Consider the following 27,394-nt stretch of genomic DNA (forward strand, 5'->3'; position numbering starts at 1 on the left):
CATTTACCCCACCTGGTGCTGTTTATTCTTAGATTTATCCTATTCCTAACTAATATGTAAACCTCCGATTTACTCCCTTAACATTTAACAGAAGGTGGTAATTAGCTCTTTAAAGAACATTCTCAAAAGCACTTTGCCAAAATTCTTTTTCTTACAAGTTTCTCATTAAAAGGCCACAATGTCCAATGATTTGTGCTTCTGTTCTTTAATTTTATCCAAGATTGAATTAATGTATTGGGGGCTTAAAATAATATCATGTAATATAATAACACGGTTGAAGTCTGTAATAATTTTGTTCCCCACCTGGCAACTCTATGAGGGAAACACTGTTATTCCCTCCAGTTTCCAGATGAGGAAAATGAGGCTCTGAGAGGTGAAGTTGCTTGCCCAAGGACATATATAAGTGACAGCTCTTTCTGTTGTCATTGTCATCATTGTGTAGTTCATTGTTTAGCTGAGTTGAGACTGATTAAAGCACTGATTCTCCAGCTGGAGCAATTTTGCCTCCCAGGGGACTTTTGCCAATGACTGCAGATATTTTTTGTTGCCACAGCTGGGAAGGAATGCTGTTGTCATCTAGTGGGCAGAGGCCAGGGATGCTGCTGAATAGCCTACAATGCAAAGGACAGTCCCCACAAAAAACAATTATCTGGTCCAAAATGATAATATTGGCAAAGTTGAGCAACTCTAGATGAAAGAAAGCATTGGATCAATAATGATGACAGTGATGATGATGATGATGATATTACTATTATTGTTATTATTGCTATATAGAAAGTGACAGAGCTGAGACTGGATTTGATTGATTCAGTCCCCTGAAGGGGACATGGAGATCCTGGGAGGGGTGGGATATGCATAGGGCCACACAGCTAGTCAGAGGCAGGGCTGGGCTGGAAAAGTGGCCTAAGTCTCCTTTCTGCTCATCTGTATTTCAGCTGTGCCCAGTGGTCCAATTCTGGTTCTACATCATCAATCAACAGCTGACCATTATGAGAAGTAAGTTGCACTATTGATCTGACCTCTGCTCTCTTGCTTAGACTATTGCAGTAGCTACCCCACGTACTTCTGTTTTCTCCCCTCCGTGACTGCTAGAGAGATTTTTCTAAATCACACCTCTGATCAAAACCTTCCATGGCTGCCCATTATCAAGAAGATCAAGTCCAAACCCCTAGCAAGAAGTCAAGGTCTTTCCTCCACCTGCTCCAGCCTTATCCTCCTCTGTTGTCCCTCTTATGCTGGTCCAGCTCGCTGACCTCAGCCATTGCCATATGCTCTAGGCCCTTTTGAGATGATATGGCTTTGCAAATGCTAAATCCTCTGTGAAATCTCTCATGCCCACCTTCTCTGCCTGGAAAATTCCTGCACCCCTCCAAGGCGTGGCTCCAATGATTTGTTCTCAAGCCTTTCCAGATCTCTCCAGGCAGAATGATTTCCTCCTCAGGACTTCCACTCTGTTATCATGTTGTGTAATAACTGTCTGATTCTTAGCTGTCTCTTCTAATAGACTAGAAGCTCCATTGAGGGCAAGAACTCTGTTGTGTTTTTGTGTTTTTCTCAATGTTCCTGGTTGAGCACAGAGCAGGCATTCCATATACTTTGTTGAAAGGAATGTTAGATGAAAGGAAGGAACATGGATGGATGGAACAAAGGACAGAAGTGTGAAAGAATGGTAAAAGAGAAAAATGGAAAGAGTGGGTGGATAAATGGATAAACATAAGGAAGAATGGAGAATATGGAGGAAGGAAGGACGATTGAAAGAAAGGGGATGTGGATGGATGAATGAGTGGATGGGAAGAAGGAAGAAAAGATAAAATGATGGATGACATACGGGAAGATGCAAAGATGAAAGAAGGAAGGAAGGATGGATGGATGGAAGGAAAGAAGGAAGGAAGGAAGGAAGGAGAGAAGAATGGATATAAGAATGAAAAGAAAAAAGGAAGGATGGTTAGATAAAAGGATGAAGGGGTGAAAAGGTACATGTATGGAAGGATGGCTGAGAGGATGAATGGAAGGAAGGGTCTATTGTTGGATGTGTGAAAAGATGGATTGTGGATAGATGGGTGGATGGATTAATAAATGGATAGAGGAAGAAAAGAAGGATATATAGATGGATTGATGCTGAAGGGAAACAGGAAAGAAAGGAAGGAAGGTAGGAAGGAAGGAAAGAAGGAAGGAGGAGGGAGGGAGGAATGGAGGAAAATTAGGTACGTGGGTGCGTAGATGGATGGGAAGATGAGAGAATGATGATGGTAAGGCAGGCACCAAGGGGGTGTGGATGGATGGATGTAAGGGAGAGACATATTTCTACTTGCCAAGTTGAGAATGCTCCACTGTCTTGTGCTAGGAGGGAGGACTCGGTGGCTACAGTGTTTTCCAACAGTTTGTGAGCAACCTCCCTCTTGTGGATAAATCTGTGTATATCAGGGAGAAAAGAATGAGTTTATGGGTTTGTTCCAGTCAAATTGATCTCTCATGTCTTCTCTTGTCCCTTCCCACTGCTGCCTCTCATCCTCTCTTTTCACCAGATATCCATTCGCCCGGGTTACTTACAGACCTCCACTCTGCTTTCTCCCATATGCCCAAGTCACCTGAGCCGTACTACCACCTGGACTTTCAGGTAAGAACAGCTGGTTCTTCCTGAGGACTGTCATCGTCACACCTGAGGCTAGCTCAGTGTGCCCCCCTCCTGTCACTCACTTCAGTCTCCTCGGCCAGGCCAATGCTTCCACAGCTGTCCCGTCAGGAGAGGCAGCACGTGCCCTGCTTTGGAACCAGGCAGACTCGGCTGCTGTTTGTGCAACCTTGGGCAAGTCCCCTCTATCTCTGAGTCTCAGTTTTCCCAACTATCAGATGAGGCTACCCATAGAAAGTTCTATTTCACCACTTCCAAGTCACTCATTCCCCCCACTTTTTAACATTTCTGAAATTAGAATGTCTTAGAGTCAAACATGTGTGGTAATTTGTCATTTTTAAAATTTTTAGTGGCACATTAAATAATGTATATCTCAATCAATGGTGTCTTAAGTAGATGAAGTATAGTATTATAATGATTAGATAAGAAAAATGCCTGGTTATTTGTCCAGCATAGAGCAGGAACTCAAAAGCTTGTGGTTTCTAAATCAACCTTTGCACTTGATTTAAAGATTTAAAATGATCAGTCAAGCTAGTTTCTTGACATCACAATCCTGGGGACCCCAGAGTGCTGGAGGAGTGGCTCCACAGTGGCCTCGTCTGCACCCTTCGCCTCCCAGCCAAAGCATCAATGTGTCCCTGCCCAGTACCCCTAACTCATGCGAAGTCCTGAGTTATGGGAAATCTGCTTTACATCTCAGGGCCAGCACCCTCCATCCCTCCCAGCCCCCAGCTGTCCAGGGTCAGAATCTGGAGCCCAGATTTTAGGAACAGTCCTGCCACCAGCCTGCTGTCTGACCTTGGGCAAAGCTATTCCCATCTCAGAGCCTCCTTCTCCTAGTCTACAATACCTATGTTGCAGGGCTGTTATGAGGATTGAATGAAAGGTACAAAGCCTGGTATACAGCAGGTGCTCAATTAATGTGAGTTTTCTGGTTTCCCAGGATAAATACTTCCCGGCCTCTTTCATTAACTGGCTGATTGAAAGTAAGTTTTTCCTTCTTACACCCATCCCTATTTTCCCCCAATCCCACCTCCCTCTTCAGTATCTAACAGTCCTTTTTTAGGGTGCTGGAAGAAGGTGTAGAATCTTGGGGCCACAGAACCCATGCCTTGATCGATAGCACTAAAGCTGGGCTCCTGGATAACCAACTCCACAGTGACAGGTGTTTCCGTGTGGTTCCTGAGATAGCCCTCTCTATAGATTAGTATAACACTGGAATTCCAGGGCTATCCATAGATCCATGTTAATGAGAAGATCCTGGAATAGTCAGTCCTTCATGATTAGTATTAGAGAGGTATTCCTGGGTTATCTTAACTCTAGAGTGATCAGGGTTACTCTGTTTCTGGGATATTCCTTCCCATGGTAATCTGTATTTCAGTGTGGTTCCTGAGATAGCCCACTCTGTAGTGATTACTGTTGCAGTGGGGTTGTAGGGTCATCCTATTCCACAGTGATTCTTGTTATACAGGAATTTCTGGCATAGCCCATTTCAAAATGATCAGTGTTAGGGTGGGACTCATGAACTAACCTATTCCATGGTGAGGAGTTTAATCACGAGGTTCCTGTGATTGCACACTCATAATTAAGAGAATACCATAGTGAAGGTATTACCACCAGATTTCTGTGTGAGTCCATTCCCTTGTTGTTAAAGTGAGGTTGTTCATGGTGTTATGGTTAGGTTTCCAGACTATCCCACTCCATAATGAAGAGCATTGTGGTGAGATTCCCAGGATATTCCACTGCTCTATCATGAGAAGCCTTCCAGTAGGGGCAACTGATTTCTGAGATGTAGAGGAATTTTTTAATCACTGTGCTTCCATTCTATTTCCCAAATCCCCTGTGCCCAGTAGTATGGATCTCTCTCTCTCTCTCTTCCTCTCTCTCTCTCTCTCTCTCTCTCTCTGTGTGTGTGTGTGTGTGTGTGTGTGGTGGGGGGAAGCAGAGTGGACAAAGGAGAAGAGCTGTCCTGGGCCCACCCTCTGGGCTGTCATTGTAGCACACCCCGTGCCACCTCTGCCCCTCTCTGGGTTTTTCACTAAGGTCAGCTCCCAGGCAGGAGGTGGAGGAGGAGATGGGACCCCCTGCTTGAGCAGGAGGGCAGCTGGAGAGTATCTGTTTTCCTGGGAGTCTTCCATGATTGGAGTGAAATCCAGGGAAAGTGAGCAGAAAGAGCCCTGGACTGGGCATCCTGAGACCTGAGTTCAACTCTCAGTTCAATCACCAACTCTCTGGGTGTCCCTGGGCTGACCCATCCACTCCCTGGGCCTCTCTTCTCCCATCAGTAAAATATGCACAGTCTCTACAGGCTCTTCCTTCAATGACAAGTGTTTGGGGAAAGGGAGTAGGGGACAAGACCAGAGCGAAACCACAGCCACTACAGGCCTCTTGCATCACGGCATATTCTAGTGCCTCTCTCCGCTGTCAGTTGCAGAGACCCAGAGGACCCGCTATTACTAGGATCGGCCCTGGGCCCTGCCTGGACCATGGTAAGCATGCTCAGACTCTGGAGATGCACTTTGGAACTCTCTGACTGTCATCTTGATTTACCCGCTAATGTCTTCTCACAAGTAACGGGCAGAGCCCCTCCATTAGAGCTCGGATTTGGATATGCTCAAAGCTGATGAGATGAAAAATCTCCAAAGGTAGGCATTTCAGCATGGAGCTGACTGAAGCAGTGACGCCTCGAAGAACGGAAAGAACGGTGCTCTAGCTGGGGATCGGGGGGCTGGGGTGGGGAGTGACAGACAGTAACTGCCACCCCCCCACCCACCCTTTCAGGTAGTTATAGCCTAGGATTTGACTACTCCAGGGAGCCACATGAAGTGCTGAGATGGACCCTCCAGTAGGGTGATGCAGGTCTGGTCTAAACCTTTTAGAACCCAAAAGGAAATAGGGAAGTTGCCTGAAACCCCTCCAGACCCACACCCTCAATTACCACTCCTCCCTACTCTGCCTTCTTCTCCAGTATAAGAAATTTGCTCCAAATCTGCTTTTTTCAAGATAATACACATTTAGAATTCCAGACATATAGTCCTAGCTTCAGAGACGTGGGAACCCTGGGACCTTCACAACGGGTGGGAATGAGCGGGAATACTGGGCCTGCTGGGTCACATGATGCAAGCCCTGAACCCTTTCTTTGCATGAAACCCTGGTGATGTGATTGTGTGTTTCAAAGGATGGGGGTGGAGCTGGTGGGGGTGGCCCTGTCCCGGGTCTTCAATATGAGAGTAAAGAGCCCAAGCTTGGGAATCAGATAGGCATGAACTCAAACTGACTCTTCTAGAGACTTCCACTGACTCATTGTTTCAATGGCCAAGTTGTCTCTCCTTACTGAACTTAAGTTTCCTGATCTGTATAATGAATGAGAATAGCACCTCACGAGAAATTTTTCAAATAGGGAGACTGAGGCAAAGAGAGGTGCCTGAGAAAATGCATTCATGAGAAAATGCATGAAGAAAACCTCCATTCAGAGTCTGGGACAGTGTAGCAAACTGTTCCCACTGGAAGACTGTCTAAAGACCACCGGGCAGAAGGACCTGCTTGGCTGTGAGAACTCACAATCAAGCCTCCCTCCCCAGCCCTGAACCCTGTAGACAAACCCTGCACAGTCACAGGGGCTGGAAACTGCAGAAGCTTCAGCTTCCTCCCTTCTTTCCCTGAATGGAGATCCAAGAATGGCCCCGGAGCTCCCCAGTGAGGCTGCAAAAGGCGCAGTTCCCAGGCGCTGCCACAGGGTGGAGCCATGGCTCTGCCAATCCATGTTTCTTACCCTTGGGCTCTGAAGACGTCTGTATTTAAGCAGCTTTTATTACGCCAGGCCTGTGCTGAGCACTTGGCATTTGTGATCTCCTTTGACTTCACAGGCATCCCTCAAGGCTGGGAGTATCGTTAGCTCCATTTTAGAGATGAGGAAGCTGGCTCAGCAAGCTGATGCCATTCGATTGTGTGGGCTGGGGTCAGAATTCTCGGGCTCCAATCCCAGTTCTAATGGCCTGCTAGGATACGTAACCTCTCCGTCTCCCTATTTGAAATATGGGACTAATAATGGCCATAACATTATGATATGTAATATACCTTAGCATTTCATTTATCTTTACTCCCCACCCAGTCCTGGGCTGTTCACTTTACACGGATCATTTCATTCATTCACCCTGGGAGACAGCTGTCAATATCCCTGTTTGTCAGCCCAGATTCAAACCTGGGACTCCTGGCAGAGGGCAGGAGCTGGAGGAGGTTGAAGGGGGGAGTCTGGGGCCTCAGGGAGGAGAGATACCCTGGGTTCTTGCCCCAGTCCACAATTGCTCTGCCATGCCCTTGCTGACTCTCTCACACACCTCTGGCCTCGGTTTCCCCACTGGTACCACAGGGATGGGAATGTATGAAGTGGGATCCCTTTACCACTTCCTGGTTCTATGACTCTGCCCTGGGAGGGAAACACAGTGTGACAGCCCAGAGACCAGATCCCAGGGGTGCCGGGGCAGGATGTGGGGGCCCTGCAGCAAGAGGAGGGCCCCTAGCCCCCCAGGGGTGCCCCCACAGCCCCACCAAGCATCCCCAGAGCTCAGTCTTCTCTAGACCTCCCACGTGTCACTTGAGCCTGTGGCCTGAAGACACAAGTGGCTGTGACGTCCCACAGGGCTTGTTCTGGCCTGATGATGCACAACATTTGTTTTCTAAATGTCATTTGCCAGGACCATTGCCGTGAACAACCTGAGGGGTCCAGCAGGCCTGGTGGAGAGTCTCATGGAGCCAGAAGGAGGCATAAAGTGGCAAGAGGAGAGGGAAATTGGCCAGTTTGGTTTTCTCCCTGAGGTCTCCACGGGGCCCCTGGCACCTCCTGTCCTCCATCCAGCAATCAATGCCCAGTAGGGTGATGAGCCCGCCTGCCACCAAAGGATCCACAGCAGGAAGCTCTCGGGAAACATCCCCACAGCACAACAACATTCATTCTTTCTGTCAACACAGTCAGGTCACATTTGATGTGACTCTGATGTATGCAAATCTGAAATAGTGTTCTATTAATGAACACAATATTAATGAAGTTTCACATTGTGGGCAGAAAGTTGAATAAAACAAATCGCTTGCCTCAGTTTTTCCAGTTGTCAAAATGCACATGTAAATATGCTCGTCTCTTCCTTCTTAGGTCAAGTGAAGGTCTCTCCTTGACCCCACTCACTCACTCTCCAGCTCCTGCCTCCCCTCTGTCTTCCCTGTCAAGCCAAGGTTCCTTCCCGGACTTGAACGTGCACATGAACCACATGGGGCTTTTAAAGCGCAGCTGCTGGCTCAGGGACCAGGGCAGGGCCTGAGCTGCAGCAGTTCCAGCAAGCTCCCCTGTGAGGTGGGTGCTGGGGGCCACGGGCCACCTGTTGAGCATGCTCGTTTTGAACGCCTCCCCGCCTCCTCCCGTCTCCTGTTTTCAGTGACGTCCGTACGGAGGACACCAGTGGGCCCTGGACAGCCCTCATCTTACCTGATTGTGGCAGAGACACCACCCCCTCCTCCTCGAAACCCATTCTTCCCTTGGCCATGCTCCCCTGGTTTTCCTCCCATCCCTCTGGCCATTTGGCCGATCAGTGTACCCCTTCACAGCCACCATCACTGGTTCAGGGCTCAGCGTGTAATGCCAGCAGGGCCGATGGGAATCAGCCCTAGGACATTTGAAGAAAATAATAGGAAGGAGAGACACTCTTTCTGCTACGGCTGTTATGCTAAGAGTGTGGGTCTGGAGCTGCTGGTGGCCATCTTTGCCACCCGCTGCGGGGAGCGGGTTTGAGAATGAAGACGATGTAGAAGAAAGCAGAGACAAATCATGGAGCGACACATACTCCCGAATGTTTGCTTTGAGCACCTGCATTCAACCATCCCTGAAAACCACGGTTCTTCAAGTTACATGAGCCAATGACTTCCTTTGACACTTAAGCCAGTTTTGGTTGTTTCCCATTACAAGCAACCCCAAGAACCCTGACAAGTGCGATTGACAGACACATCTCAGCTCATTCTGTGTCAGCCCATAGTGGGAAACAAGAGAGGAATGCCGTACAGCCCTTGGAGTTTACAGTCTTGTGTGCACGTGGGTGTGAGTGTGTGTGCACGTGCGCATGCATCTGTACATAGGGAAGAAACCGGTTCCAAATCACAATGCAGAAAGTAAGAAGGCCCAAGTGGGCGGAGCAGTGAGGGCTTTGTGTAGGGGGGTCTCTGAATTGGGGGAGAATTGGCAGGGGCGTGGCGTCCTCAGACCGGGCTCTTGGCACTGACAGGAGTTGGAGCAAAGAAGGTTGGGGACGTCAGGGAAGAATCCTTGCGGAACGGTCCAGAAGAGACAGCGAAGGCTAGGAGTGGGCAGAGGAGGTGGTGAGTGGAGATCCCACAAGCCAGGAGTCCCCCGAGGCTCCCACTGGGATCCCATGAGGAAAGGCAGTGAGCTCTATTATTTTCCCCCCCAGTTTCCCCTCCCTTTCCAGTGGCTACCACTTGACTCTCTGGAACTTTTTGCGTTCCTCCTTCCATTGCATGCATCCCCAGGCCCTCCTGGGGGGAAGGGGGGGGATGGTTAGAGAGGAGGAGATCCTGGCTCTTGGAGGTGATTTGCCTTGCCTACAATCAGCAGGATCTGGGTGGAGACCCACCCTGTGTCCCACCCTTAAGCCCACCCCCGGCAGGCGCTGCTCAGTTATCTTTAATGAGTACTTACAGTTTATTGGCACTGGGCTAACTGCTCTCCAGGCTTAAATATCATTTAATCCACACCAATTTAGCAGACAGCTGCCACGATCTCTATTCTGCAGATGAGGAAACAGGCTCAGAGAGGCCATGTGGCTTGCCCATGGTCACACAGCTGGTTAGCAGCAGAGCTGAGACTCAACTTGAGGTTTAGCTGATTACCAAAAGCCCCTGCAAGATAAACAGGGTCAGAGCTCCCCCAAGGTGGAGAATTCTGCCAACGTTTGTCTTCTGTATTATCTGTCTCTGCCTACCCAGTACCGCCATATCATTTCCTTGTTCAAACCCCAAAGGGCTTCATTCAAAGCAATCCAGTGTTTATGAAGGGCTTTCAGCAGGATGGGGCTCAGTGCCAGGGATGGCAGTCGGGGCAGCAAGAGGGGAAAATGGTGAACACTTGCTTGGGCTGTCACATATCCAGGACATTTCCGAGAGTCTTGTCTGCCTTACGGAAAGTACTCATCACGTGTGTGTTACCTCAACATCTGCTGCCAGGGTCTGGGGGTATGAGGGCTCTCCAGGTGTGGAAGCCCCATAAAGGTGTGCCAACAGAGTGAGCAGTCAGATGGATGGCTGGATGGCAGGACAGACGGATGGACGGGTGGGAGGTTGGATGGCGGATGAATGGATGGGAGAGTGGGTGGGTGGGAGAAGGTGTGAGTGGACAGACAGAAGGGTGGAAGAGCTTGCAGATGCCCTAGCATGGGTAAGCTCTCCAACTGCCTTTTCTGACTTTAGTTGATCCACTTCTCTCATCTGGACCTATGAATCTTCTGGATTCTTCTGGCTGGATTCCAAGTCTCATCCCCTCCATTCATCTATTCCACCAGTCAGTCAGTCTGTCCATTAAATTGCTGTCTTCACTATAATTCAATATAGAGTTTACTAGGACCCTGTCCAAGTCAGGCCCTTGGCTGGCCGCTGGGGACACAGCGATGCAGAGACGTGGTCCCTGGCCTTACGGCTCCCCGGACTAGTGGAGGGGAGAAAGCTAGCTCACGTTCCTTCAACCAGCAAACTTCTGTGGCCTGCTTCCTCTGACACAGGCCCGGGGCTGGACCACGTGGGGGACACAGAGATGAATCCCACATGTTCTCTGCCCTGAAGGACTCACGCAGTCCACTGGGGATCCCGATGATTGGGATATAAAGGACAACATAATGTAAGTGGCCCAAAGCATGGACTCCGGGGTCAGGACACCTGAATTCAAATCCCAGCTCTGCCACTTAGAAGCTCTGTGACCTTGGGCAATTCAATTTACCCCTCTGTGCCTCCTTTTCTTTGTCTGCAAAATGGGAGCACAATGGTTCTGGCTGGGTTGTTTGGAGGTAAATGAATGAGACTGTGCTTTCCTCCCAGTCATGAGCTCGTTGTAGTGGCCCATCTACCCCCTGGAGCGGGCCCGTCTCTGGGACAATGACCACGATCCATTTTTCTTCGACTCCAGCATAGGGCTTGGTGCTCAGGGGGTGTCCAATAAATGGTTATTGAATGGAGGAGTGATTCCAGCTCAAAACTATTTGCATTTGTTAAATGAATGAATGGATGAATGAGTGAATGAATGAATGAATAGATGCTGGATGAGGGACCAGGAGCACTTTAGCAGGAAGGATCTGAAAGATGACACCCGGCAAAGACAGAGAAAAAATCAAATTCTGAGAGGTCAGCTAAGACCAGGGAGGGACTGAGAGCTGGTTCATGTCAAGGAGGGGCTGAACTCATTCATACTCCCTTAATTCATTCATTCAGTCAGTCAGTTGTTTGGTGTCAATTAGAAGAGCCAGGCCCTGGGCTGGGCACTGGGGCTCAGAAATGTGGTCCCTGCCCTCAGGGGTCTCCTGGTCTGAGGGGACACAGCTGACCCCCTCTCCTTCCCTCCCTTCCTTTCACAAATATCGTTTGATTCCTCCTCTAAGCTAGATCCTAGGCCAGCTCTGGGGGTAGATTTCTGGACCCAGGGGAGGAGCCAGATGCATTGAAAACTCCCTCCAGGCTGCATTTTGAATTTTCTTTGGGAGATTTGGGCAAATTTTCTCTGGGAATTTTCTCATGGGAGAGGAGGGAGAAGGTTGGGCGGGAGGAGGGGGGTGCAGGAGAGAATCCCTTCCCATCAATCAGTCCATGGGCAGTGGCTCCCCATTTTCTACGGCCAGACTAGGGGGAGCTGGTTAACCCCAGAGGTATCACCAACTCATAGCCCAGGCCTTAGGGGAATGTAGAGAGCGGAAGGAAACAAAACGTGTTGCCTTCAGAATCATAAAAGAAAACGTCATGTCAAAATTGCTGGAAGTTTAATTGAAGGTCTTCAGACGCTAACATTATGACAACTTTATGAATTATTCCATTTAGCAGTCATAAAAATGACAGCATGTTTGAAAACATTTTGTTCTTCGCTCTTTCTTATTTGCCAAGAATTCCCAAGTAAACAAGACCAATGTGAGAAGCTTGGGCTTGTTAAGAGATTAGACGAGTTATTCGTAGCTGACTGAGTTCAAAGGCCAAGTGCTGAAAATCCTTTCAGCTTTTTTATAGCAGAGAGTGAGAGAGAGAGAAAGGAAAGATGAAAAAGAAAGAAAAAGAAAGAAGGAAGGAAGGAAGGAAGGAAAGAGAAAGAAAGGAAAGAAAGAAAGGAAGAAAAGAAAGAAAGAGAAAGGAAGGAAGGAAGGAAGGAAGAAAAAGAAAGAAAGAAATCATATTTGGTGGATGAGGTGTGGGTGCGTCTCAAGGGTTGGGGGCTGCTCCGGCGGCAGGAGAAGGGGGTAGCGCCGGGGAGCGGACGTCAGAGGCGCCGAGCCTCACCCCAAGCCCCATCGGGACGTCGGCAGGGTGGGCTGGGTGCCCGCCGAGTCCCTTTCCAGCCAAGGAGCTGAGCCGTGTCTGGAAGAAGACATCAGCTGGGAGCTGACGGCTGGGTCCGTGGGACCGGGAAGCTGTCACGCTGGGAGCAGGGAGGCTGTCCTGGGCTGGGCCAGCTAATCCTTCACACCTCGCTGGAGAAGGTCAATGGGAAATTCATCCCAAGAATTTTGTCCCTGAAAGGCAATTACCTTGCAGGCCAGGAGACTGTGTGTTCCCTGCAATGGGAAGGGGCAGATGGCCACCCAGGAGCTGACCATGTGCCTCCCCGACGCCCCAGATGAGCCAGCCCGGGCCCAGCTGGCCCCTAAGGGGACCAACCTCCTCCCCCTACCAAGGACCCCTTGTGACCCCCACACCACACCCACGAAGGTTCGGAAAGGGCTTATTTGGGCACCTGAGCTTTGTGCCAGCCCCAGACTGACGTCATCTCCTTTCACCATTGCAACAGCTATAAGGCGGCCTGGGCCCGGGCCCGGGGGAGGGAGAAGGGGCATTTCTTGCTCAGTGGGCACAGCACAGAGATTCTGTTCTGGGCAATGGAAACGTTTCAGTAATAGCAGGTGGTGGCAGCAGCACAGCATTGTAAAAGTAATTAATGCCACCTAATTGCACACTTAAAAATGGTTCAAACGCTAAGTTTATGGTTATACATATGTTGCCACAATAAAAAAAATAGTAATAAACTTCAAGTTACCTATTTAAAACAAAAGAGGAAGTATTGGGCCTGGTTTCTCCCCTTAGCAAGAAGCAACAGGCTGAGGGAGGGACGGGAATGCCCCAAGACCCCACAGCTGAGGCGAGAAGGCAGCGGCCGCCCGCTGAGCCCAGACTCTTGGACCCCATACAGGCCGAGGGGCCACGGGGAACCTGCAGGGACAGAGGAAGAGAAAAAGTGGGTCATCACATACTGAAAGTGCCAAAGGTCTAGGGAGAGACATTTATGCAGGGAAAAGACTTGGAAACACCAATCAATATCACTTTCTGTGGAGCGGACATCTCTGCAGGGCAAGGACCCTGGCCTGGGTCTAAAGAATAACAACTACGACGACAATGACAACTCAGTAAACATGTATCAGGCACCTACAATTACAAGGCACTGTGAGGGAACAAAACAGACAAAACTCCCCGCCTTGTGGAGCCCCCATGCTCGTGCGGGAATAAGAGCATATATTTAGAGTGTTCTCAGGGTTCATACATAGTGTGTACTCTTTAGCCCAACCTCATGGGAGGTAAACTTATTGGTCCCAATTTACAGCTAAGTAAACCGAGTCTCTGAGAGGGTAAGTTCCCAGAGCTAGTAAGTGGCTGGGGCAGGATTTGAACCCAGGTCTCTCGTATTTTTACAAGCACAGGCACTGCCTTTTGATGCCCTCACAGTTCCCACAGTTCCCCGGGCTCCCACATGCTATGCGAATCACCTCTCCCTGCTATTGATTACAGTGATACTAGTGATGATGACAGCTATTATTCATGGAACACCAGCAAGGGCTGGCGGGTGGTCTACTGACTTTTCCTCATTTAGTCCCTCCAGTGCCTCCTCCATGGTAGAGACCATTCTAATTCTCATTGGATGGAAGAGAAACAGAGGCTCAGAGAGGTTAGGGCACTTGGCTGCTGTCACACAGCCAATGAGGGGAAAGGCTGGCACACACCCCCAAGGCTGTCTGACTCCAAGACCCAGGCTCGTGGTGCTGTTACAAAGAAAAGGCATGGATTCCAATGTGTCCATTTCTCCATTTTTTAATTAATCAGCAATAAGAAAAATGCTCCTGTGGGCTTGTAATTAAATATTAAATATTAAATGTTAAATATTTATTACGGATTCCCGTGCAGGGCAAGAGCGTGTGGTGGCTGCAGCTGGTGGAGATATAGCATGCAACCCCCAACCTCTCTTTATCCCCTTTCAAGACCCCAGTGGATCAGCTGTCTGGCAGGGAGCCTTGGCTCTGTATACAGTTAGGTAGCTGAGGCTCTGAGAGGACTTGTGTCTTGCCAAGGTCACAAAGTGGGTTGTTCTAGAGCCAGGACTGCAGCCCAGATGAGGGGCCTCCTCCTCCATCCCCAGCACCAGGCAGATACCAGAGTTCCACCCTCCATGGATGCCCAGTGTAGACAGCCCATTGCTGAGATGGGGGGACCTATAGAGATCACCTAGTCCAGAAATGGCAAACACACAGCACACGTGCCTCCACTCTCCCCTCCTGAACATGGGGCAGACATCACTAATCAATCAGTCCCTCCGAACACACAGCTCTCAGCCATCCCTAATTAGATCTAGGATGGGAAACTGAGGCTCAGTGAGGAATTGTAATTGCTCAGGGTCATACACCAGTGGCTGGTAGAGCCAGAATGAGTGGACCCTGGTCTCTGGAGGCCTGGACCCATTTTAGTTCACCAGGTCTTCACCACACACAAAAATTAGAACCATGGTTGCCACTAATTGAGCATTAGGCATATTAGATACATTACTCCAATATATAATCCTGTGAGGGCAGGGCTGTTGTATAGAGGGGGAAACCGAGGCAGGGATAGGCAAAGTGATGAAAAACCAGCAATAATTACAACCATCATCATCGTGGCCATTAGCATGTACAGATGACATACTGTGTGCTAAGCCTTTCCCATGCGTTATCCCTCCTCATCCTCACAACACACCGGTGAGGTCAGCACTATTATTAGCCCCATTTCACAGATAAGGAAACTGAAGCTCAGGAGGTGACGGCCCTTGCCTGGGTCACACAGCCAGCAGTGAGAGGAGAGAGGATTCGAACGCAGAGCAGCTCTAACCACCACACACAGAGCCTCCTCAGCACCCTTTGACTTTACAGGCACTTACCTGTCCATTATGCCAGGGGCAGGAGTGTGTGTGCCCATCTTACAGATGAGGCAACTGAGGGCTGGGGCTAAAGCCAGGTCTAAGGTCACCTCACACCCCTGCGCCGTATGCTTGGGATGAGAAAATTGTCTTCAGAATATTTCAGCAAAGCTCTACTCCCCACCACCAGTAGAAGTAGGGGTTCCGGGTGTTTATGGAAACTGGTGTGCCAGGAAGCCAGATATTTCCCCACTCCCGGGTGTTTGGGAGGACACGACTGGTGCAAGGCCCCAGGCGAGGCCACAGCAGGGCTCCAGTGGACTGGATTCTCCCAGACCCAAGGCCTGCGCCATCAACTGGGCCTCCTCCCTGCTGCCTCCTCCTCGTTGCTGCCACCCTGCTCTGCATCCTAATGGTGGAACCATGGTCAGCGTGAGGGAAATCCAGCTCCCCATACCACCTGTCCTCATTCCCACGCCACTTTCCTTTCGAAGACAATTCCACCAGGTCTTTGCTGAGCTGCCAGGGGCAAGGAGAGGGGGCAGAGACACAGGGCACCTTTGAGCCCTGCACGTGTCCTCCCCGCCTGATGCCAAGTGGGCACCCTCCTGGGTTTCCTATGCCCCGTTCCAGGTGGACACAGCCCAATTCACTAAGTGTCACAATCCCCAGGATATCCAAGCCTGGGGACTCTCCAGCTGGTCTCGGCATGATACAGTGAAAGGGCTTCCCCCAGGCACCCAAATGCCCGGGTTCTGTCCTTGTGAGGCCTGGGAAGACACCTCCCCACTCTGAACCTTGATTTCTGGGGGTCTCAGAACCTTCCACCAGGATTATCAGGTTGACAGATGGCGAAAGTGTGTCTCCGGCACCAGGCCCCAAACTGGGCACCCAGCAGAGATCTGTACCTCCTGGGTGCTGGGCTCTGGGGTCGGGGAGCAGTGTGACCCACTGCAGCCCTGAGGTCACAGCAGGGCAGAACAGCCGTCCTCAATCTCAATCACTTCCCTGCTCTGCCCCTTCCTGGCCTGAGTGGCCTTGAGCAAGTCTCCCTCCCCTTCCAAGCCTCACTCTCCTCATCTGCAAGAGGGGGACAGTAACACCGCCCGCAAGGCTGGTGAAGGGATGAAACAGATGACGTAGGAAAAGTGCTGGTACACAGCAGGTGCCAAATAAAAGGCAGCTGTTATCATCAGTAGTCTGCTCTTGGAGGTCTGTGTTACTGCAGGGCTGTGAGGCTACACTGTAAAGTGCGGTGCACACGAGCTGTAGGACTATGAGGGTTATGTCTAGGCTGAAGGTGATCCCCATTCCTGGTCGACCACCCCCAGGCAGCCTGGTCTCAGGCCACTCTTGGGCCTTACCCAAGACCCTGACCCAAAGTATCCCAGGATGGAGCTCAAACATTCATACTTTAAACAAGCTTCTTTGGTAATTTTGTTTTAATCCTTTTTTTTCTTTCTTTAAATAAAAGCTCTTGCCCAGCGTAGAGAATTCCAATAAAACTAAAAGATACGCAATAAAAAGAGGAAAATAAGTGAGGTTCAGGGTCACTGTGTGGCTTTGGGTGAATTCCTCTCCCTCTCTGGGCCCCAGGCTTCCCAGCAAGGAGGTTGAATTGATGAGCTCTAAGCTCTCTCCTGGACTTAGGGTCTTATGTTTCAAGTGTGGTTATATGACCAATGAGCAACCATCAGAAAGGAGACCAATGTGAGTCTACAGATGTTCATGTAGGGCTGTTGTGGGTTTGAGTGGCAGGATTCCAATTAGTACTGCCTTAAGAAGAAAAAACTTAAGGGAGGGAGAAATGTTATTTGAACTGAAAAGTCCAGGGATGTATGGCTTCAGGCACAGCTTGTTCCAGGGACTCGAATGTATTCACTCATTTCCTTAGCATTGGATTAATTCTCCAGTGGGCTTTGCCAGCGAGTTGTATTTGAAGTCTCTGAGGAAAAAAAAATCAGGCCCAGGCAATCTGTGGAAACTCGATCCCCCTTTGTTGGCAGACAGCTCTTCCACTCAGAACAGTGGGAACCTAACATGGTCTCCATAGTTCTGTAAAAATTCTCCTCATAACAGGCGGGGAAATGTGTCTGTTTTCTTCATATGGGTCTAGTTTGTGCTGTCTTCTTGAGTGCGTGCACATACACATACATGTAAGCATGTGCAAGCTTATTCACCTCTTCCACACACACTATCTGAGTAAGACCCAGAGGCCTCAGGAAGAATGGGGGGTTGGGGGAGTATGGTTTCTCTCACTGTGGCAGATTTAGCCTGAAGTAGATCAGACTTGAGTTTCCCCCAAATGCTTTAGTGGAAAGGGGCTCAGAAGGCTCCTGTCCTTTGCGTGGGCTACAGGACTGGGTTTCTAATGCACCCTTAGAAGCCCAAGCCTTTGAGCTGCATGTAAGAGGATGGGGTCCTCCATCTGCTCTACCACCTTTGTGCCACCCCCTGACAGGCTCACCCCCAAGGGGACAAGCACTTCTAGCTGAATGTCTCTTCAGAGCTCGGCTGAGAGGGGTGATCAATGCCAGTGAGGGGAGGCTGGCTTTGTCCCGGGCGGGCTCCATGCTGGCAGAAAACACCCAGCACAAGCCACTGTGGCTTCATCTTGGGAGGTGAGGAGGGTGAGAAAAGGAAGGATACAGGAAGGCTAAGGGTGGCTGAACTCAGGTAGGAAAGAAATCCAAGGGGAAGAATAAAAATGTGCAATAATGATCATTGAACAATAGACCTATGGAAAGTTAGGATCAGGGCTCACAGTCACATCAAGTGACACAAGATCTTAGCAGTCATCTAGTCCAATTTCCAAGCATCTTTGGTGGTAGGGACCTTACCACCTTCCCAGGTAGTGGCTGGCTTTATGGGATGCCCCAGACAGAGACCCTGAGCACCTAGGGGCAGGTCATGGTCTTGAGGACCCACGTGAGAAGACAGCCCCAGAGCATGGGGTGGCAACAACTTGCTGAGGGCAGAAAACAAGTAAATATGGTCATTTCAAATCGTGATCACGCTGTGAAAGAAATAAACAAGGGGCTGAGATCAAAGATAATGGGGAGGGGCTACCTAAGGTGGACAGTCAGGGAGGGCTTTCTCAGGAGGCGACGTGGAGAGCCATAGAGACAGCTGCGGAGGAGAGTTCCAGCCTGTGCAAAGGCTCAAGGTAGGAAAGAGATTGGGATCTTTCTGGAACAGAAGGAAAAGCAGTAGGAATGGGGAGGGTAGAGGTAGGAGATGAATTTGGAGAGGCACTGGGACAGATGACATGGGCTCTCGTGGGCCTTTGGATTTTACCTGAGTGAGATCCCTCCAGCTGCCTCACTGAGAGGGGAGCGGACGGGAGCATGTGTGGCAAAGGGAGACCAGGACGAGGCTGGTGGCATTGTGTCTCCTGGTATTGTCAGTCAAGACACTTGACTTCTCTGGGCCTCACTGGTGCCCCTACACATGCGTAGCTTGGGGAATGCTGTGCTCCCCGTCATTGTAAACATTTGAACTGCAAGAGATGTTGTAGAAGACACTCAGACACCAAGAGAAGGCCAGGTAGAATGACCTTCAGGCGGCTGAGCCTAACTCTCCCTGGGCCATGGTTCTAGCCCCATCTCTGTCCTCGTCTTGCTGGGCGACCTCAGGCTGGCTGCTTCCCCTCTACGAGGCTCAGTTTCCAAATGACGGAGTTGGACGGGGTGATCCCTATGGGTCCTCCCACCCGGCTGTTCTCCAGTTGGTCCATTCTCAGGCTCCCCCCCAGCCCCACCTGCAGTGACCATCCCCTTGGAAGCCAGAGGCCCCACAAGGACCTGCCTTGTCTTAGTCTTGGCAGAAAGTCCTCCCCATACCCTTCCATTTCAATTCAAGCATCCTGGGTGACCTTTGGGTTGGAAGTTGCTCTGCTCATCCTGGACAGGGGTTATTTTCTTTGGAGTCACTTTGGATAATCCTGGAATCAGGCCTTGCTTCCATGGGCTGCCTCCCATTGTGCTGAAACATATAAGAACCACTTTCCCCCAGCAGAATCCCAGGAGATCGTGCAGGGAGCAGGGATTTCTTGAGCATCCTCCTCCAAACCTGTGAGTGGTAAGCTTACCTCCTGCCGACACCCCACATGGTGGTCTTCAGAAAGCCCTGGGGGAAAGAAGCAGGAGAACAGGGTCTCTTGGATTAGCTAATATTTTAAATATAGCAAATTAAAAGATGTATAGATTACGTTAAGAGAACTGTCAAACTGGTGAGCAAGGCAGGGTCATGAAGTGGCATCCATTCATCACTTATTTGTTGATTCTTTTATTAAATAATTGTTGAACACCTACCAAGTGCAAGGTTTCTATTGGGGGCTGGGGGTTCAGCAGCCGTGGCCCCTCCTCTAAGGAGTCTACAGCTGGTGGGAGAAGTAGACACGTCAGGCAGTTGTTATCCAGGAAACTGATCAGGAAATGAAGGATGCCAAGGTGGGGGGCTGCTGACATAGACCCTGGGAGGGCGATAGAGTAACTTCCACAAAGGGCATGAGAACCAGCAGGAATCAGGAGATGGAAAAGCAAGGAAGGGGAAAGATATTTCAGGTAGAAAAAGTGCATGTGCAAAGGACCTTTGTGTAAAGAGCTTGGACTTGGAGTCGAGTCTGACTTTCCAAGTCCCAGTGGCATCCGCAGAATAGGAACTGACCGTCTCTACCACAAAAGGATGTTAAGTATAAGAGTGGTAGGTGCTGATGGAACGTTCCTTTCCCTCTGGGTAATTCTCAACTCTGCTCTTTAGGACAAAAGATGTTTCAGCTTTGGAAACTTGTTCTCTTGTGGGCCCTCCTCACTGGAACATCAGCATCACTTCTGGGGACCCTTGAGAATGATCTGAGTAATGCTGTGGACAAACTGAAACCTGCTCTTGAGAAAGGACCTGAAAGGGTCGAGAAAACCCCGGAAGGTGAGTTTGCAAGGCACGGAGGAGCTCGCCTCCCAGACGATGCCTGCACTCCCCAAGGCTGCCCTTTGTAGCTAGTTTGCTGAGACGTGGCTATTCAGTTCTTGGCTGATTCACTTATCATAGCTCTAGAAACAAGCCATGCTGCAACGAATATCCTTTTATACATTATATCCTGGCAAATTTTTGCCAATATACGCATGGGATGAATTCCTAAAGTGGGATTTCCAAATTTCAAAAGGTCTGCACATCCCCTATGTTACAGTCCCTCCGAGATCCTGTGAGAGGGCCTTTTTTCCACTCCTTTGTCTGCATTGGGTATGGACAACTTTAAATGTTTTCCAATCTAATAAATAAAACATTGTAACTCATTTGACTTTGCATTTCTCTAATTATAAGAGCCCACTCAATGTTTTCATATGTTTACCAGCTATTTGCATATTTTTAGCTTGACTATTCAATTCCTATTCTTAGCATATTCTTCTGTTGGATTGTTCCATTTTCTCTTTAGATTTTTGTTAACTCATTGGAAATTAAGGAAATTAGCCCTCCCTAGCCAGCTTTATGTTTAATCATGTCTCCTTTTTATACCAAACCTTCAAAAGAACCTGAATTTCTCTTTATTTTCTGGAAACATTAATAGCACATTGACAAACATTCTTTATTGGAGGAGTTAACTTATGCATATAGCTGCCTTTGAAAACTTGTCAGGCCTTAGGCAAACTTCAAAGATGCAGAAGGGACCCACCCTATGATTTCACAGCTGGGGAAACTGAGGACTGGTGACAGAATGTGTGGATCAAGGTCATCTATTGAGTTTATATGTCCAGAGATAATAATATAACTAGTTTCATTTAAATTTCTATTCCCTATTTGCATCATTTTAACTGGGCAGATATTGGTCATTGCAGATCCAGGTTGCAGTACTATGATGACACTACTTTTCTTGTATAGCCTTCTGTTTTTCCTTGGATTAGTATTTGCCTTTGTTTTCCACACACACATCCTTAATTCTTTTCATATGCACCATCCTACATCTGCCATCACATTTATTCCTAACCCCATTGTCTCTGGAGAATACCTGTTAGAAACACTCCATCCTCCTGCTCCTATATAAATTATTATCTTCCAGGCCTGCTGCAAAGCTGTCATCCTGGGACTCCCCTTTAGCACTTTCATGAGTTGGAGCTATATCTTTTCCCCCTGATTCTAACTTTTTTCCCTGATTCTGCATTTCTTAGTGTATTCTCTCATTTTGTTTGACCTCATTTTTTAAACTCATAGATGCATGTCATTTAGGGCAACAGACTCCCCCACCCCAAATCACTCCTAGAAGCTGGTGTACAAGCAACATCAATTGCTGTACTTGATTGATTGCTTCATTGATGAATGATCAGTAATACATTAGTGGGAAGCACAGAAGGAACAATGGCTCCCTAGCCATGTGATTTTAGGGCATGTTTCTTAACCTTTGTAATCCTTTATCTCCTCATCCATAACATGCAGATAGTAACAATACCTACCTGTTTAGGTTGTTATGAAGATTAAATGAGAATAACACTGACAAATTGTCTTATCTAGTACCTGGCTCATAGTAGCTGCTTCATAAGTGGTACATGACTCTAAATGGTGATTGTTTTTGTCAGCTGTCCTTCAGAAAATAAATGCTGACATAAAAGTGCTCCAGGACCCCAAGACTTGGGAAGTGCTCAGGGCGAAGATCAGGAGAGTTAAGAGCTTGGTGGACAAGGACATTTCTAAGCTGGTTTCAACTTTAGAGAAGTCTTTGGGGTAAGTTGGTGCTTACCCCTTAGAGGTCTTTGCTCCAAGAGAAGCAAGAAAAGGGAATATATAACTTGAGGGAGGGAGGTTTGGGATCAAAGACAGAAAGGTGGATAAACTTTGTTCTTGACAGACCAGGTCTGCCAAAGCTTGAGTATATTGGCTTCAGGGCTAATATGGGCATCTTGGGGTTCCACAATTTAAGGGTCAAGGTCAGGTTTCCTCTCACCCTCACATCCACCTTTTTCCAAAAAATAAAAGTTTTCCTTCTCCAAAGAGGGCTTGGGATAAAAGTCCGAATCTCCTTAGGGGAAAGAATCCCAAAATTCACACCAAGTAGCCCCAAGTAGTAGCTCTGCATATGGTTTTGGAGTCAGACAATTCTGGATCAAATCCTGGCTCTGACACTTATTCTCCTTGGGATTTGGGGGGTGGGGGTGGGGGTAGGGGGTGGTCTTATTCGTCTGAGCTGTGCCATTAAATAGACAGAATCAACCTTCAAACAAGGTTATCGTGAAGACCAAAGGAGGCACGGTACTGGCATAGAGATTGCTCAACGAATGGCGTCATGAGGAGTGAATGACAAGGGTGATCTGTGGGTTTTGCACAGGTTGAAAATCGGCAATGCCAGCATCCTGGAAATCAATGGTGAAGCGTCTGCTGATGGAAAAGGCATTGACTTTAGGATCCCCGTCTCCGCCGAAGTCACCCTGACCCTGGGAGTATGCCTTTGCCCCTGGGATTGGAGAGAGGCAGTGCAGCGGGGCCACCGGAGACCCGGTCTGGGAAGCAGGCCCCTTTCCTCTCTGCTCTGTGGCCTTAGATCTCAGTTTCCCAATCTGTAAGTGAGGAGCCTTTCCAGAGCTAAAATCTCAAACTTTAAAATGTTCTAAAGACCTTTGGCCATAACCAAGTCTTTTTTAAAAGAATGCTTGCCAATTATAATATTTGAGAAATCATATCATTTACCTAATTGTAAAATTTGCAAAATTGAGAAGAAAATAATTATCCTTAATCCTACTGCCCAGACAGGAAAATTGATAACTTTTTGACAAAACTTTCTCTGGTGGTGTTTTGTCTCAAAATTGACTTTAAATGTCCAGGATATAATAAAGCATAAATATGCAACAGATAATTTTAAAGCATTTTTAATAACCGTTAAAGAGATAGAGAGGCAGGAAAATGAGCATGTGGAGAAGAGTGTTCGTAATTAAATGCACAAATGATTCCATCACTCTTAGCTCTGAGATCTTGAGCTGATTATCAAACCTCTCTGTTCCAAGATTTCCTTGTTTGGAAAATAGAGATAAAATAATACTTCCTTCCTAGAATTGCTGTGATGAGTAAATCGATTAATTCATGTAGAATACTTTTTTAAAAAGTGCCTAGAACATAATTTGTGGTCAATAAATGTTAACTACTTTTAGTATTATTTTAATTATTGGTATAATTTCCACTGTATAAAAATCTCATATGCACTAAACCCATGTGGCCTGGAGAAGAATCCCCAATAGAAACATGTCAGTCATGAGAAGGATAGGGACTATGTTGACATCACCCATCGACATCACGGATAGACGCTCACGCAGGGAGAGAAACCTGAGAAGCCCTTCTAGACCTTTGTTCGCTGTGACTCTTATCTCTCACAGGCCTCTCATTGGAAATGTTGTCCACCTGGAGGCCTCTTTGGACATCCTGACTGGAGTCAGACTCGAAACCAATAACCAGACCAGTCTCCCCACTGTGGTCCTGGAAGAGTGCACCAGCGACCCAGCCAGCATCCAGCTCACCATGCTGGACTCGTAAGGCTCATCCAGCTCAACAGAGCTGCGTTCTCAGAGGACTTAGGGTCCCTAATGTCAGCCCTATTCCCATACCTGGGAGGTGGCGTAGTGCCTTGAAAAAAGAATTCAGCCTCCAGTGTCAAATGGACCTGGCTTCAAATTCCAGCTCTGCCACTAATTTGTAACTCTGTGACCACCTTTAACCTCTCCAAGCCTCAGTTTCTCCTGTAGGCTGGGGATGATAATAATACCTACTCAGAGGCTGCTGAGATGAGAAAATACAAGTGTTTAGCATAGGGCCGGATACATACTAAGCTCTCAGTGATAATATATATGCTGATTTTCTGTCTCCTTGTTCCCTCAATTACTGAGAGAGGAGTGTTGATGTCTCCAACTAGGTGAGTTTGTCTGTTTTACCTTTCAGCTCCACAGTTTTTGATTCATGTATTCTGAAGCTCTGTTGTCAGGTGCATATACAAGTGGGATTGTATTTTCTTGGAGAATTGACACATTTATCATTACATCATGTCCATCAATAATTAATAATAATAATAATAATAACTGTTAGCATTCACTGTATTCACCTTCTGGCCTCCAGTTGGGGAAGAGGTGAATAAATACCTACCATGGGCTCTAATTTCAGATTGTCCCGAAATTATCCTCCACCCACAAGGAAATTCCCAAAATGAGATCTTGAAAACTTAATCCTCTCCATTTAAATCATCAATCCACTTTAATCTACAAAATCTACACCTTAAGCTGTATGCTCAAAAGAGCAGATTTCACCCAGGGAAGAGGGCAGAGGGAGAAGGGGTGAGCCTGGCCAGTGGCTGGAAGGGAAGGTACTGCCCAGAGGAGAATGGGCCCGGGAGCTGGGGCTGGGGCTGCTGACGCCCGACCTGATGGGCCTTGGCCAGGTACCAGGCTGGGTCCTCAGCTCTACGCCCAGTGGCCACCCCCACCCCCACCAAGGGATCTGATTGGAGGTGGCCCAAACCAAAGAAAGTCTCCACGGCCTAGGAAAGGCTGGGATGCAAATTCAGAGGCTTGAATCCTGCAGGAGCCCATCTTGCCAAGCAGTGAATTCATTCTGAAAATTCATTCTGCCTCTTTGCATCCCAGGGCCCACCTCTGTAAAATGGCACTCTGCTGCTCCAAATCCTTTCCCTTGGGATCGAATTCCAAGCCCTTGCCCTGGCGCTCAAGGCTCTGCTTACCCTCCTCTCACTGCACCATCCCCCTCGCTCACTCTGCTCCAGGCGTCAGACAAGCCAAACTTTTCCCCACCTCAGGGCCTTTGCACGGGCTCTTCTGGTCACCTGGAACAGCTTTCCCTACACGGCAGCTAAATATATGCTCTCATCCTTCAGCGTCTAGGACACCACCCCTCCTATTCCCTCACAACAGCCTGCACTTTCCCTTCACACCTATTACAAGCCCTCATTACATACTTCATTGTATGTTCCCTTCATTCATTCTCTCAGCCAGTAATGTACTGAGCACCTACTATGTGCCAGGCTCCACTCTGAGCTCTGAGGAAAACTTATGGTGGCAACAGACAAGGTCCCTGTTCTCATGGAGCTTATTATCCTGAGGGAAAAGTAAACAGACAGACAAGCATTCAATCAATCACTCAAGAACCTGCAAGAAAATGTCAGATTTGGGACAAGTGCTGGTCAGAGCATGGAACTTCACAGGACACTATGGATAGCAGAGCCTTCCCACAGCTGTAGCATTCAGGGAGGGCTGCCCTGAGGAGGTGACAGTTACGCTGAGAGCTGAAAGTGGGAGGGAGCCAGCCGCGGCAAGACTTGTTTAATGTTTAGGCACCAGCTCTTTGTGCTTTGCTCTTCCCTGTATCCCCAGGGCCTAGCTTGGTGAATGGCGGATGATTGGTGCTCTGTAAGTATGTGTCCAATGGATGAATGAATGAATGAATGAATGAGGTGTCAGGGTTGTGACGAGGCTCTCGTGAGGCACTGGAGTGAGCAGCTGATCAGACGTGGGGCTCTTAGGGACGCTCCATCTGGCTCTGCCTGTGGCTAGGGAAGTGTCTGGTGTCCCAGGAGTTGACCTGACTGCTAGGTGCCCACTCCCAGCCACCCCGCCCCTGCTGCTTAGCCGTCCTGCCCACCCACCCAGCTCCTCAGTTCTCTCCCCTTTCCAGTACCAACAAACTGATTGATCGCATCGTGGAAACCCTGAGCAGAGTCTTGGACAAGGCCGTGTCCTTCCTGGTGCAGGATGCGGTGAGTACCTGACCCCTGGGGGCCCAGAGCCAGGAGAGTGAGGGCGAGTGTGGCACCACAGGCCCGGCTGTACCATCTGGGCACCTTTCCTTCTCGGATGCAAAGTTCTCAGATCAACTGAAGGCTCCATTTCCATTACTCAGCTCAGGAAGGTGGGCGGGGAGCAGGGGCCTGACATGAGCGGAAATCACTGGGTCCCATATCCATGCACCCCCAGTAAGCCTTTGTATCTAATATTTTCCTTTTAATCAACACAATTTTATTCAAATAAATGTATTTACATAAATTCATTTTAGAAAGGAAACTTTATATCCCTTCCGGAAATAGAAAACTAATCTCACTTATCCTGGTCCCACAGTTCCAGAGATTCTAAATTAGCCATTCTGGAATGGGGCCTGGCAATCCAGGCTTATAAAGAAAAATCTTCCAGGTGGCTCTGTTTCTCATTGAACCTAACCTCACTGCTCCAGGTGTGCCCAGCTGTATTGGCCTCACCTGGGTGCTTGCTAGAAGCACCCAGGCCCCACCTCAGACTTGGGGCATCGGAGTCTGCATTTTAATGACATCCCCAGGGACCTGTACGCACGGGAAATCGGGAGAGATGCTGCTCCAAGGTCTCCAAGGCTCACTCAACTCCTGAAAATTCCAGAGTTCAGAAGTTCAAGACTTCTCAGAGCACAGGGTTCCAGGATGTTAACTTTCCACATTCAAAATATACTTACGGTTCTAGAATTCTAAGCTGAAGGGTTTAGGATCCTGGGCCTCTCAGATTTTAGACTTCTCTAGGTTTCTGCTGTTTTAGAATCCCAAGGTTCAAAGGTTCTAAGACCCCAGGAAGTGAGCTGCTCCTCTGTGGGTGGCAGGCAGCTTGCTCCCAGCTGAGAATGATCTGTCCTCTCTCGCTCTCGCTCTCACTCGCTCTGGCCCACAGGTGTGCTCAATAATCCGCAAGTCCACCCACACCCTGGATGTGGACGAGATTCAGAGACTCATCAGTAAGTCACGGCCTGGTGAAGGGGGGCTTTCCCTTTGTGGCGGCTGCAAGGGCAGCCATGCAGCTCTGTGCCCCACCCCACCCCCAGGCAGGCCTGGACAGGGCCTGGGGAGAGCCTGCCACCAGGGACCCTGGAGAAGCAAAGCAACCCACCTGTCCTGAGCATGTCGGGGGAGTGTAGCTGGAGGGGATCCCTGCTGAACTGAGGAGGTTCCATGGGCCTCTGAGAGCTCTCTGCTGTCATCCCTTGCTAAACCAGCAGAAGTTCCCAGGCAGAGCAATTAGAAAGAAGATGGCCTTGGACAGCCAGATGTAGGTTCAAATCCTGGCTCTGCTACTTAGCAACTGTGGGGCCTCAGGCAATTGGCTCTGCCTCTCTGAGCCTGAATTTCCCCTGGGTGAAATGAGACTGCTAACGTTGTGAGGTCGATGTTCAGATTAAAAGATCAAGTATAAAGAGGCTAGCATCTTAGTAGGCATTGCTAATAACCACCGCCCCTTCCTCTTCCATTCATGTGAGGAGCTGTGGCTCCTCTTCCAACAACTTGGGGGCTACGGTGTCCAGGCCTGGCTAGGGTTGCAGGGTGGGGCCACTGGGGCAAAACAAATGGGGCAAGTGAAGGGGTC

The 27,394-nt window shown here is 48.8% G+C and overlaps 1 protein-coding gene across 1 annotated transcript in view; it reads left to right on the forward strand.

Annotated features, from left to right (window-relative positions):
• Window positions 1–26,929, forward strand: part of LOC119515280 — a 55,608-nt gene extending 28,679 nt beyond the window's left edge. Inside the window, exons 7-15 of the mRNA XM_037811147.1 lie at window positions 936–996; window positions 2,526–2,617; window positions 3,576–3,618; window positions 19,797–19,961; window positions 21,605–21,749; window positions 22,351–22,581; window positions 23,390–23,542; window positions 25,692–25,773; window positions 26,705–26,929. Coding sequence (XP_037667075.1) covers window positions 936–996; window positions 2,526–2,617; window positions 3,576–3,618; window positions 19,797–19,961; window positions 21,605–21,749; window positions 22,351–22,581; window positions 23,390–23,542; window positions 25,692–25,773; window positions 26,705–26,929 — 1,197 coding nt within the window. The remainder of the gene's footprint in view (window positions 1–935; window positions 997–2,525; window positions 2,618–3,575; window positions 3,619–19,796; window positions 19,962–21,604; window positions 21,750–22,350; window positions 22,582–23,389; window positions 23,543–25,691; window positions 25,774–26,704) is intronic.
• Window positions 26,930–27,394: the final 465 nt, after the last annotated feature.

The sequence above is a fragment of the Choloepus didactylus genome, chromosome 19 (assembly GCF_015220235.1).
Source record: "Choloepus didactylus isolate mChoDid1 chromosome 19, mChoDid1.pri, whole genome shotgun sequence".
Classification (NCBI taxonomy): domain Eukaryota; kingdom Metazoa; phylum Chordata; class Mammalia; order Pilosa; family Megalonychidae; genus Choloepus; species Choloepus didactylus.